The sequence below is a fragment of the Lampetra fluviatilis genome, chromosome 15 (genome assembly GCF_964198595.1).
Source record: "Lampetra fluviatilis chromosome 15, kcLamFluv1.1, whole genome shotgun sequence".
Lineage (NCBI taxonomy): Eukaryota > Metazoa > Chordata > Hyperoartia > Petromyzontiformes > Petromyzontidae > Lampetra > Lampetra fluviatilis.
The window spans coordinates 10,358,282-10,372,013 of NC_136289.1; the positions used below are offsets into that span (position 1 = coordinate 10,358,282).

General features: G+C 53.7%; 1 protein-coding gene across 2 annotated transcripts in view; it reads left to right on the forward strand.

Moving 5' to 3' along the window:
• The window catches only part of MMS19 (MMS19 cytosolic iron-sulfur assembly component), a 43,549-nt gene extending 30,312 nt beyond the window's left edge, over positions 1–13,237 (forward strand). For both annotated transcript variants that reach the window (XM_078863189.1, XM_078863190.1), the window contains exons 25-31: positions 765–821; positions 1,302–1,488; positions 4,483–4,565; positions 6,215–6,379; positions 8,215–8,274; positions 10,200–10,300; positions 12,589–13,237. In XM_078863189.1, the coding sequence (XP_078719315.1) occupies positions 765–821; positions 1,302–1,488; positions 4,483–4,565; positions 6,215–6,379; positions 8,215–8,274; positions 10,200–10,300; positions 12,589–12,607 (672 nt within the window). In that variant the 3' untranslated portion in view covers positions 12,608–13,237. The remainder of the gene's footprint in view (positions 1–764; positions 822–1,301; positions 1,489–4,482; positions 4,566–6,214; positions 6,380–8,214; positions 8,275–10,199; positions 10,301–12,588) is intronic.
• Positions 13,238–13,732: the final 495 nt, after the last annotated feature.

Here is a 13,732-nt window from a genome sequence, read left to right on the forward strand (position 1 = left end):
TTGGTTGACTGACTGAGATGACTGGCTGATGCACCAACCGTGCTACCCACTTCCAACTTTCTGCGTTATAGCCGCCCGCCACTCCGCTCGTTGTTGTGAGCGTCGCGCCCTCTGCCCTCCGTTGTTGCTGGAGGGCGACCGTCTCCACCTAGCGTCATTAACGAACCTCGTTCACCGATCTTGACACTGCTGGTACCAGTCATCGGCCAGTCCAATCAGTGCCAACATCCTGGACCACGTCAATCCATCTCTTCCCTAGCCCGCCCCACACCCATTTAGCCCCATCTGGCCAAACAGAAGCTGCTTGGGCATGCGGTGGCTTGACATGGAGGCTACAGCTCGCACAACAAGACAAAGATCCCCCCTCTATAAGCATAGCAGACTTTTGGAGCAAGTGCTGTTAGCGAGCACCTATGAAGAACGGCACGGCACATGGGTGGATTGGTGGCCAGCACTATGCCCAGCTGCCTTTGTCTCCCTAGTATCAATGTTTACACACCAGGTCCTGATTTGATGCTGAGTCAACCTAGGGGGGCCCAGAACCGGTTCCAATAGTCATCACTGGTGTTGGCCGTGAGCGGCAATCGAACTCGGGTGGCCGGGTTCGTAGCGCTCCCCCGCCCAGCTCGCGCGCAAGAACGCGATGCACACGCCTGCGACGACGTCAATCAATCCGTTATTCAGTCATCCGGCTCGGGGTAGGCGGCTCGGACCATGGATTTCCGTGTCCGTGGCACGTTCATTCCCTCCGTCTTCTCTTGCAGCTCACAAAGGCGCTGGTGATAAGATATCATCCCAAGGCGCCCGTCTTGGTGAACCAGGTATTGACCGCGTTTTCATTTGGACCGTTTCAAGGAGGGTGACTGCGTTATCCGTGTGTTCCTATAAGTGTCTAACACGGATGTTCACGAGACATGCCGGTGTATGTTAACAGCCACGGTGGCTATGAGATGTTAACTACCTCGCCTGGTGTACAGGAGGTCGTGGATTCGATCCCGACCCTGATGCCTGCTGGCTGTATATTTGGAGCTTGGGTGTCTCTGTCCCCGTGGTCGTGTGGATTTTTCTCCGGGTTCTCGCGTTGTTCACTCCACATTTAGGATCAACGCTATAAACTTCCACGTGATGAGCCACTTCGTTGAACTCTCATTTGTGACGGCCAGGTCGCTTCTTAAAACTACACAGCTCAGTGGGCCTTACCCAGTAAAATCTAAACTAGTTTTAGTTTCGTGCCCCAGTGTGGGGGGGCAACATCACCCCCGGCCCTTCCTGTGATCGCCACAAACCCCCCGACCCCGCAGCTCGTACAGCTGCTGAGCGACCCGGAGCTGGGGCCGGCGGCGGCCGATGGCTTCGCGCTGCTGACGAGCGACACGGACGGAGAGCTGAGCCCTGCGGCGCACGCGGACCTGCGCCCGCTCTTCCGCCAGCGCGTGTACACGGAGCACGGGAGCGTGCTGCTCCTGCAGCTCGCTTCCGCCCTGCCTGGTGAGTGTCCGCCACAGCTACTCAGCCCTGACACTTAACCCTCGTCACACCCAACCCTCTCGCTCGTCACCCTTACATGTCAACCATCACTCGGCGGGGAGGCGCGGTGGTACCGCTTGTGCCTCGCAGCAACGAGGCCCTGGCTTCGGGCTTCCATTCTCCGTGAAGTTTGTATGTTCTCCCCCGGGTTGCCGTGGGTTTTCAACGGTATCCTCCCATCGCTAAAACACACACGGTGTCAGTGGTATCGGCCAAATTATAAGTCGTTATAATTTTTATTATCACAACACTTGTGAACTAGCCTTAAACCGAACTCTTAACCCTGTCCAAGATGCTTAGTTCACCATGCCGACGGTGTTTGACGGGTCACTCTTTCTCATCTCTTCCGCCGGGCCCTGCGAGGTGGTGCTGGAAAGTCTCTGGGCCTTCCATGACCTAAACCCAGTGCTGGATTATCCTCGTAGCAAAAGTAGCACGTGCTACTTTTGCTTTGCCGCAGCCTCTTCCTTCCCTTTTGCTATTGCGAGCAGTGGTTCGTGATCACAATCTCGAAAGTTTACGTGACAATCGCCCCAAAGATAACGCAGCCAGTATTCCTTAGGGGGGGAAAAAAAAAGACTTGACCGAATGTTACAGGCTTGCGTGTACCGCTCGTGTATACGTGCGCGGTGCTTTTGTCAATCCCACCGCTGCACGGAGGGCTCCCAAGCTCCGCGCGGGTCGTCGGGGTTATTTTACCCTCCTTCACCACGCGGGGTCCAGCGCACATCGGCGAAGGCAGTGAGCAGACACTTGGGTGCATAGCCTTATAGGACGAGGGATTTGAGCAGTTTATGCCAGCTGCACCCTCCTCAAAGTGAATCTTGAAAGAGTTATTATTAATCACGTTATAATTGCGTTACACAAGCCAAGCCTGCACAGATCATCTCGGTGTTAATTACTAATCGGCGCCTTGGTTCAGTCCAATCAATCATTACGTTTGTAACCACTCGCAGTGAATTAGCTGATCATTATATTATCTACTTAGCCTGGAGATCAGAGAACGGTGCTCAAACTGCACACCGATGGCCTCGCGACAATATACCTGTCGCGCTGCAGTTAAAGGTGTTTCCATCTTCACACGACTCGCCAACCCCACCTGCCCCATGAGTAATCGCTCGACTCTACAGGCGCGAGTCGGGCTAAACCCGCACCGATCCGGTATTTATTTCCAAATCTCTTTCTTGTCGCAAAGCAAAATCCATTGCGCTGTACTTCTGTGTACGCTCCACCGATCACACCTCCAGCAATTAATCGCCGAATTGCCGGCGTGCACTCCGCATCTGCGATCCCCCCCCCACCCCACCCCCACCGCTTTCGCAAACCGGCATCGACCGGCGTGATGAAGTATGGTCAAAGTGAACCCCCCTTCCCCCCAAAAGGGAGGGGGGGGGCGGAAGAGACTTTCATTCAGGATGGGAATTGATCAAATGGGCTGTGCATGGACACCTCCTCCTCCTCCTGCTGCTGTTGCGGACGAGTGCCAGCAACACGCGACCACCACTCGTGGGAGCGGGTCGCCTTCGCCCTAAATAGATCAATCACGACCGCCAGAGGCAGGAATCGCCCCGAGTCCTTGGCAGGAGAAGGCAGATGTGTCCTCGTGAAAAATGGATCCGTTCATATTTAGCGGCATCTACAGTCTACGCGGAAACCCTGATGAATCAAGTTTCGTGCGTGGCTCGTTTATAAAAAATAAATCAACTAGGGTTTGATTCATGTGCCCCGGGGAGGGCTTGCGCGTGCCTGCGTGCATGGGTGCGCGTGTGCACAAGAGGTATTTGCTTAAGGAGCATGCGCGGCACTTTCCAACAAAAATATAAAAAAATTTAAAATCGATGTTCAGAAATCTGACCGACAAAATTCCATGAAAGCTGCGCTGGTTCAACAAAGACGGGAGCATCAACGGCCAAACCTCGCAACCGCCGCCGCCCGCTGTATAGAAGGGGAAATAAAATGTACATTGGGAGTCGATGTGTCATTGTTTTTTTCCCCCCCAAAAGCGATTTCACAGAAGCATGTGGCCGTCGCAAGCCTGCATTTCTAAATACCGACCCTGCCGTAGACACACTGGTTGTGATAGATTTTCATTGCATAATAAAACAAAAATTCAAGCAAACTATTCCACCCCCCCCCCCCCCCAAATAAAAATAATGTTTTACCCCAATAGTGCCGTGGGTAGCTGGAGGGGGGGACTCAAGCCCCCCACCCTCCTTCTGGGTTCTTATCGTCGGGTCAAAGAACAAACAATGATGGTGCATTGCAAAATGTGTACAATGAAAGCGATTAATGGGTGTCGCTTTCAGCCTTTCCTTGTCGTACACACGGAGTGGTGGGGGGGTGGTGGAGGGTGTGGTGGGGGGGGTGGTGGAGGGTGTGGTGGGGGGGGTGGTGGGGGGGGTGGTGGGGGGGGTGGTGGGGGGGGTGGTGGAGGGGGTGGTGGAGGGGGGGGGAGGGTGGGGGTAGCTCAAAGCGGAGCAGAATGCACGATGGGTAAACGCAGATCGTGTCGTCGTTCCTCATTCTGTTTAGCGTTTCAAATTTGTTTGCAGCTTATTAAACATCGTGTCACTTTCTGCCCACCCCAGCATCACCTGAGTTTTTGTATGGCCCCCTTTTTAAGTAAGGTCATGCTACCATGTTAATAACAGACAACGGCCAAGCCATTTTTGCTTTTTTGCAATGGCTGAGCCATTTGCTTTTGCAATTGCTGAGCCTTTTGCAATTGTAATCAACGACGAGTATCTCCCCTGGTGTCGCTGGCTCTTTAAATTATTTTTGGAGGTGGGAGTGCGGGAGCGGGTGGGGGGGGGGCAGGGGTGGGGGTGGGGGGGGCGCGATAACAGCTGTGCCACATTGCTCGTGGCGGGGACCACAGTGACCGTGCATTTAATTAAAGCGCGGACGGCGCTCGTTCGCTCTCTCCCTCGCTCTCGCTCTTGTCTCTCCTTGCAGATCACAAGGCGCACTGCCTGAGGGCGCTGTCACATCTACTGGGATCCCTGCCCAAGCAAGTTGTCCTCTCCGAAATGCCCACGGTGAGAGCGACGCCCCTTTTACTTGTGCCCCCCCCCGCCCGTGCCGACGTCATCGTCCAAGTTTTCCAAATTTGGAAAATATCCGAAAATCACTCGGTTGGAATATACTCCATTGGAACCTCATTTGCCAGTAAAAATATGATAATTGGTTTTTTACCCTTCTATCTGGTTGTGCGCCTTTTGGCGTCATCTGGTCCAACCCATGTGAGACTAGGCTCTAAGGAAAGCTGTCTCGGGTGTGGACCAATCAACTTCAAGGACAGTGCATACATCATCAGAGTTATGTTTTTTGTTTGCATTATGACTGCAGGTATTGTGGTCTATGCAAACATGACTCCTTGTAAAAAATGTGTCAGTTTTGTTGCCAGATAGAAGGGTAAAAAACCAATTATATGGAATATACTCGGCAATCATCGCCCCGGTCTGCAAAAAAAACTCCGCAGAACCAGGAGACTTTTTGGGTAAACGAGCACAAAATTAATAACATTCCCCACTAGACACGCCTGTATTAATGTACCTTGAACTTGCTTCGCGATGTATGTCGTCAACCGTGCTAGCCTCACGTCTCGTCTCGGCACGCTCGGTAACGCAATTGTATCATCGTGCTTTGTTTAACCAGTTAAGAGCCCATTGAGATGATCTATTTTGACAGTGGAAAGCTGGAGACACATTAATGGGGAGAGGTGCCAATTTGTACAACCGAGATGTGGGTTGATTAATATACACTCGGCAGTTCGAAATCCAGCACACCGTGACCCACGCCAAGCGATCATACTGCGAGACACTCGCCCGCGCCATGGGAATGTGGAATTTCTGCCCCTTTTTTGGAATTTCCACCTTGGTTTGATTTCCCGCTGTGAGCAGCTGAAGCGAGAAATGAACCTCCGGCTCCGTGGAGGTAGTGCGTGGGCGGTTGGCGTGTGCGTGGGCGGGGTGCGCACGTGTGTGTGTGTGTGCGCGTATGCGCGCGTTTGTGCATGTGTGAGTGTGGCTTTGTGGGGGTAGGGTTTAACACGTAGGCTTTTGCGACTGATATTATCCGTAAATGTTTTTTTGGAGGGGGGGTATGGGGAGAGTTCCTGGGTAGAGGATGCGTCGTCGGCCTTGCTGTACGGACATGAGATTTCGTATAGCTGGTATTTGCGCCAACATTACGGCACAAAGGGGATCAAGGAGGCGCTGTCTGTCACAGACGGGCATGGGGGGTGGTTTTCCCCGATTTTAAGTAATTCGCCGGGAATTGTTTTCTGTTTCGATTTAAAGCTTTCATGACTGCAGGGATTCATCTTCTTGGTTCTTTCGGTAAAGTCACGTAGAATGGAAATAATAAAATAATAAAAATAACTTTTTTTTCTTTTCTTTTTTTTATTAATTTTTTTTCTTGTTCGAATCACGGCACGGGGTCTTTAACGTCCGCCGTGAAGCAGACGCGGCGGAGTATTTGCGTTCGATTACACCGGCAGTATTAACCAGGGCGGCCCACCGGTGCCCGACCCGCAAATCTGTATGAGTGGCAGATGCCGCGGCATCGCTCGGCCGTGTAACCCCCATGACCTCTCTCTTTCTACAACTGGACATGTGTGAAAAATAACTTTACAGCACATCGGAATTCCTCCAGTGTAAATACAAATATTCCGATTCTCTCGCAGCTGTGCCCCGTGCTGCTGGACTCGCTGAGCTCGGCGGACGCGACGGTGCAGCGGTCGGCGCTCTCCCTGCTGCGGGAGGCGCTGTGCGACGCGCCGCTCACCCTGAGCGCGCACGTCGACACGCTCGTGACGCGCCTCCTGCTGCTCTGCGGCAGCGCGGCCATGGTGAGGGGCCGCGTCACTCGCTCGCAGCCGCGCGCGTTCCCGACGAAGCGAGGTCACCGACTCGAACGAACCCGCGCACGGGGCTCGCTCGTAGAACACCTGCTCGCTCTCCCGCGAGATGTCTGCCCGCCCGCCCGTACGCGCTCGCGGCAATCGTTGGCTGGCTCTCGCGGCGCGCGACGCTCGCTCTCGTGCGAGTCGCGCTCCGGCGGTTTGCACGCGCTGCGCTCGGCTCGCGGGCCGATCGATGGCACGCCTGACGCTCGAGGCGTCTGCTCGCTCGCACGAGAGCGACGTTTTTTACGAGGCTGCACACGTGGCTCTCGCTCCACGTACACACACACGCGTACACGCGCACGTACACACACGCGCGTGCACACACGCACGTACACGCGTGTACACACGCGCGTGTGTGCATGCGCAAAACCCCGCGCGGAGAACTGTCGCTCGGCGTACCGCGATGGGGCGATGTCTCTCATCAGCTACCGGGTGCCGTGGGGGTAGGGGAATGGGGTCGAGGAGGAGAGTGTTTATTTTTTTCACGTCCTCCAGGGAGACTGCAGATGAAATGGGCAGTTTATTTTTATTTTACCTTTGTAACAGGAATCTTGAGGGGGCCGTCAGAGGGTCCATTCCATTAGTTTGAGCAGATTACTTTCACGATTTGGATGCAACAATTGGTTGACACACACACACACGAATACAAAGATCGCCTGTTTTGCCTTTAACTGGATGTCGGGGCAAGTACGGTTAGCAAGCACCTCTGAGGGTCGGCACGACACGCAAACGGGTAATGTGCCTTTATCTCCATCGTGCTGATGTATGCACACTGCGCCAGATTCTCATTTCAGGCCGAATTGACCTTGGGGAGGCCCAGAAGCAAGGTTTCGGATGTTCGTCACCATTTTTGACAATGAGCGTTTATTAAAAAAGCGTACGCGCTCGCTTGCGTGTCATACACACATGTACGCGCTCGCTTGCGTGTCATACACACATGTACGCGTTAGCTTGCGTGTCATACACACATGTACGCACACATGTACGCGCACAGGTTGTGCACACTCACACACGCACTTACGCGCGAGAGAAAGTTCCCGCGTGTCCCGCGCGCCTGTTCCCCCCCCCCCCCCCCCCCACATGCTCATGAGAGCTCGTAAAGAGGAGCGATCCATTACGTTAATCGGAGCCGCAAATGATTCAATTAATCACCGCGGCTGTCGCCAATTTAATGCCACTTTCTCAAACGCACGGCGGCCCGCCGGGGGGAGGTTTGCCGCGACCTCCACGATCGCCCGGCCCCCCCCCCACCCGACAGAGGTCGCCTGTGGGGTTTATTTTACGAGAAGCGCCGCTTGCCGCGTTCGGCGTCGCAAAAAAAAAGTGCTGTGCGAGCAGCCTTTTGCGTGTGGATTCCTAAGCCCCTTCGCAGCCCATCCTCCCGCAGAGCATCTCAGAATAATAATCTGGCAGCGCAGAATCGAAGCGCTCAGGGGGTTTTTGTTTTTATTCAGAGAGCAGCGTTGTAGCGCGAGATTCTCTGCGCGGAAACATATTTAGGAAATTCTCCAAATAACTGTGCAGTTGCCGCTTTATTATATATATTTCAAAAAATATGTTTTACAGTAATATCGGCTCGTAAAAATTGCGGTAAGCTGGAGTTATCACGCGGAGAAAGTGGGGCTTCATGAGCGGCGGTTGCCATAACTTTCTTTCACCGTATCATTATCAAACTTTTTCTCTGACTCGCCCGGGTCAAGGCTGTCCCACTCGACCTCGCCTCTGTAGTTTATACACGGCGTGTGTGTGTGTGTGCGTTTTCATCTTGTTTGTTACAGAGAGTGAGGATGGGAGCCCTTCAGTGCCTCTGCGCGTTGGTGCAACTGCCAGCGCACGTGGTAAGTCGCCCTTCGCTTCCCGTTTCACGGCCACGCGCTGGTCCGCTGCGGGTGGTGACGTACGTACGTAGAACTTTTATCGCACCGTACGTAACCAACCGTGCTCATCCGGAGGTGTGGGGGGGGGTGGGGGGAAGGACATGAAACCAAACACAAAAAGCAGTTCTAAAGAAATGTTTTCTATCTGCTATGCGATCTCCGGCGCGTCCCGAGAGTGCTTCTCGCGCAAATCCAACCGCGTCGGTCAACGGTGTCGCTCCTCCGAGGGAGCTTAAGACGTCAGTTTTAAAGTGCGAGTTTCGCGGCCGGCGCTGATGAACAGCGATTGCAAAGCAAGCCCCGATTGTCCTTTTTAATAACGCTTTCCAAACCGAAGTTGAAAGCGTTGATGAATTAGCTTTGCGTTTCCGTCTGTAAAGGGGTGCGGGGTGGGGGGGAAACGGGGGAGATGCGATAATTTTCCTGAAGATGCTTCGCTGTTGTTGAAAAAAATGTAATAGTATAAAGCTCCGCTGCTGTCAGGGACTTACCCCGCAGACATCAGGCCAACTTGGACAAAGCTTTGGCCAAAACTCGGAGACAACAAAATCGAGCAGGGACAAACCCAAGCGGCCAATTAGAATCCCCATTATGCTTCGCGCTAATTTTTCTATTTTCTCATTGGCGATCTACCCTGTGCACAGTTTGTCCACAAGTTTAATATTACAACGGCATATTTTGTCAACCTCGGTTTTTAACAAAACTCAAACTCCGCCCCCGAATCATATGGCTCTCCGGTCGATCACCAACCAGAACACCGCGCTAGTCTCCAATGAGCAATCGCCAAGCGCCAAGCGCGTATACTTGAAGTGCACCGTACAGAAACGCGATATGAGCTCATCATCATCACCACCACCACCAACCACCATCCCTCCACTTCCATAACCGCTCGCATAAACGCCGCGGATCGCTTCGCTTGCACGCGAATGGTCGCCGGAGATTGCCTTTCAGAATGGACGCGTTTCCAAATTACCCATGAAAACCGAGCGACCACCAATCGTCTTCATTCGGCGGCTGCACCACCCCCACCCCCACTCGACCCCCAAGGTCCGCGCCGCCGCCACCGGTGACGACAAACATTTGCGTGCGAGGCCCACGACCGCGCCACTCCAATCGTCGGCGCTAATGAGCGCTCGCTTTCCGCGACGACCTCAAACCATGGCAACCCTTGTGCTCATTAAACGCGTCGCGCAATTGGGAGCACTTCCGTGCGACAAGGTGCATACTAATGTCTTCACAGCGCCCAGGCCGGCTTAAGCGGCAGGCTGACGATTTTAAAAACCCACTTACCGCGCGCCGTTCCTTCATTTCGTGTCCATCAAATCAAGTCTGAGCCGCGCGGCGCATTAAAATAAATTTCTTTCTTTATTTCCACTCCCCCCCGCCACCTAATTTTTTTACGAAGCGACCGATTAGCTCTGCGAAGAATAAAGGCGAAGGAGTGGGGGTGGGGGCAGGGGAAATTAGCAGCCGACCCCACGCAACAATGAGACTTCTCGTGCAGAAGACGAATTCTTATTTGTTTAGAAAATTTCCCTGAGGTGAAAGGGGTTCAGAATCACGTGCGAATATGAAGAGGCAAGGTACGCGAACGTACAGTACAGGTGAAGCTGCAAGGCACTGTCGCGCAAACACCGCAATTCTACCGAATGCCGCCACCTTCGCCGAACGGTGGCAGCGAGCCACTTCTGAAGGTGATGAGGCCGCTGTTGTTGCGACGCCAGCGTTGTTGCGACGCTCGTGTTGTTTGCGACACCGCTGCTGTTGTGACGCTGCTGCTGCTGTTGCTGCTGAGACACCGCTGCTGTTGCGACGCTGCTGTTGTGACGCTGTTGCTGCTGAGACGTGTCGGTGTTGTTGCGACGCCCGTGCTGTTGTCGTGTCAGGTGCTGCCGCACAAGCAGGCGGTAATACACGCGCTGGGCACGGCACTGGACGACCACAAACGGCTGGTGCGCAAGGAGGCCGTGGAAGCTCGGACCGCGTGGTGAGTACACGGTGTGTGGTGAGTACACAGTGTGTGGTGAGTACGTGGTGAGTACACGGGTGTGGTGAGTACACTGTGTGTGGTGAGTACGTGGTGAGTACACGGTGTGTGGTGAGTACACGGTGTGTGGTGAGTACGTGGTGAGTACACGGTGTGTGGTGAGTACACGGTGTGTGGCGAGTACGTGGTGAGTACACGGTGTGTGGTGAGTACACAGTGTGTGGTGAGTACGTGGTGAGTACACGGTGTGTGGTGAGTACGTGGTGAGTACACGGTGTGTGGTGAGTACGCGGTGTGTGGTGAGTACACAGTGTGTGGTGAGTACACGGTGTGTGGTGAGTACGTGGTGAGTACACGGTGTGTGGTGAGTACGCGGTGTGTGGTGAGTACACGGTGTGTGGTGAGCACGTGGTGAGTACACGGTGTGTGGTGAGTACACGGTGTGTGGTGAGTACACGGTGTGTGGTGAGCACGTGGTGAGTACACGGTGTGTGGTGAGTACGTGGTGAGTACACGGTGTGTGGTGAGTACGCGGTGTGTGGTGAGTACGTGGTGAGTACACGGTGTGTGGTGAGTACACGGTGTGTGGTGAGCACGTGGTGAGTACACGGTGTGTGGTGAGTACACGGTGTGTGGTGAGTACGTGGTGAGTACACGGTGTGTGGTGAGTACACGGCACGTGGTGAGTACACGGCGCGTGGTGAGTACACGGCGCGTGGTGAGTACACGGCACGCGTGCGTGCACACGCTGGGCCCCTGGCTCGCCGTGACCGCCTCAGCGCGCACCGACTCGCTTGTTCACAAACGACGGTACGCTCGTGCACGCTGGCCCACAAGTTAAGTCGCCCGCTGGGCATACAAACACGCACTCGCCCACACACAATGGATTTGCTCGCTCACTAATGCCGGCTCGTCCGCTCACTCGCCCACAATCACCAAATCTCACAGGGGGCGGTGGAAAACACAAAGGGCTGTACATTTTACACGTTCCAGTTTATTGAGGCTTTGAACATAATATCAAATGCTTGTAAATATCCGTTTCTTTGGTATAAAAAAGCCACACTCTAAAAGGTTAAATTATTTAAAGCAGAACACACTTGAAGCCTATTTTGATTGCTTGTTTAAACAGGGTTTTTTTTTTCAGCCGTAGGTTTTTTTTTATATCTCCTTCCCTGAAACGGAGGCGATGTTTTCCCTCGTCTCGATGGGTTTACTGAATCTCCCGGTTACATAAAGGACACAAACAATCTGACGCGTGTAGCAGCACTAACGCACGCAATCAGCGCTTGGGCTGCGACAGCCGGTGGAGACGCAAGGAGAGCAGAGGTCACTCGCTCGCACGCATCTGCCCCACGTGACCCAGGGTGCCCTTGCGTGCCCAGTTTGAATTGGCTCTTTCCCAAGCACTGGAAGAAGGGGGGGTGTGTGTGGGGGGTAGGGGGGAGGGCAGTTTCTTGAGGCGATGCCATCTGGAGTTTTTCTCACAAAGTGAGTGGCGCAGATTTCCCACGCTGCACCTTGCACACCTGGAGCGTCTGAGGGGTCGCGGAGCGGGGAAACTACAGCCTGTTGGCCAAACGTGGCCACGCTCCCACAGTTCATGTGGCCCACGTGCCCCCGTATGGCCCACTACTATATCGGACCACAGCCTGTGGGCCTTGATGCTATATAACCGCTTCGAAAACAGCCTGCACATTAAATTGTACCCGCTGTTTAAAATGTCCTAGCCGCACTGTAATTGGGGACTAAGAAGGGCCATTTTTAGACAACTGGGAACCAACACTAATGTGATGGTGCCGTTGTCTCCGCAAGGGCCCCTTGACGCAGGCAAGTCAGTGTTGGCGGTGTTGTTTATTGCGTGGCCCGCTAGAAAGAATTTTCAAGTCCTCGAGAGGGAAAGTCCTCCACTGGTATACAGCTTTGTGTGCCGGCATGGCTGCAATGGGGTAATGGTTGGCACTTGGTGTCAGATGTCATTTATTTGTTCTGCCAGAGTAGCAGTTGAAAATGTGGGGCAGGTTTCTCGAATCCCTCTTCTGACTCTGCCTGCCTAGCGGCATAAAGGGAAGCCCGCCTGTGAAGGGGGTGAGTGGACTCCCACCACCTCTAAGATGGTTCACTGCTGTAGAAGAGGATATCCTCCTGCTGCAGGCCCCTTCCACCAGCAGTGGTATCTGCAAGCAGTTGCAGGGCTGTGCCTTCACCTGCCCGTGCAAGTGTAAAAGGGCGAGTGTGTGGTCTGCACTGCTAATGAGGTCGTGTGCCGTGCGTGTACCCGCCCGCGCCAGGTACATGCTGGGCTGCTGACAGGCGCCCCCCCTCACACCTGGACAGACCTCCACACCGAGCAGCCGACCCGCAAACAGATTGCCCTTAATCCTAATCGCTCATCTTCTTTTTGGATTCGCCCACTGCGAAGATTGGATCCCCCCCCCCCCCGCCGCGCCATGTGTTCTGCCCAAGGCATTAGACCCCGCTTGGTCTACGACGGCGGGATGCTCGGAGTGGGGTGAGAGAGGTGTGGGGAAGATGAGGGAGCAGGAGGAGGAGGAGGGGAGGATGACGATGAAGGCAGGCAACATGACCTCCCTCTCTGCCTGCTCACTCCCACCAATCTTGGGCGTGACCTCTTCCTGCAACCCGCAGCGATCAGTAACGTTTTAAATCTGCGCAATGTACACGCAGCCGGCCCCCCGGGGGCTAAGAGGCTTTACTGCGAATTGTAATTAAGCCGTCGGGTTCGCCGCCGCCGCCGCCGCTGCAGCGAGGATTGGCTGCCCAGTGGAAGGAGGACAAGGTGGATTCAGCCGCACCCTCCGCTGTTCCGCGAGCATTTCACAGCGCGGAGGAGACAGGGGCGTGTTTGTTGAATTAACGCAAAGGCCTTTTTTGTACCTTCCCCCCTCCCCAACCCCACCCGTGCAATCGTGCTAATTAAAGGTTTTTGTGGAGCGTGCCAAGCGTTACCGTTCGATCTCGCTGCTTTTAAAAAAGGTTTGACCGACGACCGTGTTGTATCGCAGGGCCTGGGAATAACGTGAATTCTCGACGCAATTAACACAACCGTTCGCCCAAAGTAAGTTTAAATAATTATAAGTGCATTGTTCAATAGTATGTAGAGACTAGTGCTAGAAAGTAATTTCAAATATATTTTTAAATTATAATTATGAGATGTAAGTTGAAGGAAAAATCTGAAAAAGGGCAAAGTAAATTCAAGGCACTACATCAACTCTTATTTTGATTTGTAAACAATTCAGCCTTGCCCAGAGTAGATGAAAATCTTCAACTTGAATTTTCAAAAATGTGCATTGGCCAAAAAAATATTATTTTAATCTACAACTGCATAGGATGCGTGATTCTGGGTTGTATCGCCTCTGCTGTTTAGCACGATGTCCGACGTTTCGCACTCTCGGCTTGGTCAGGTTGGAACTA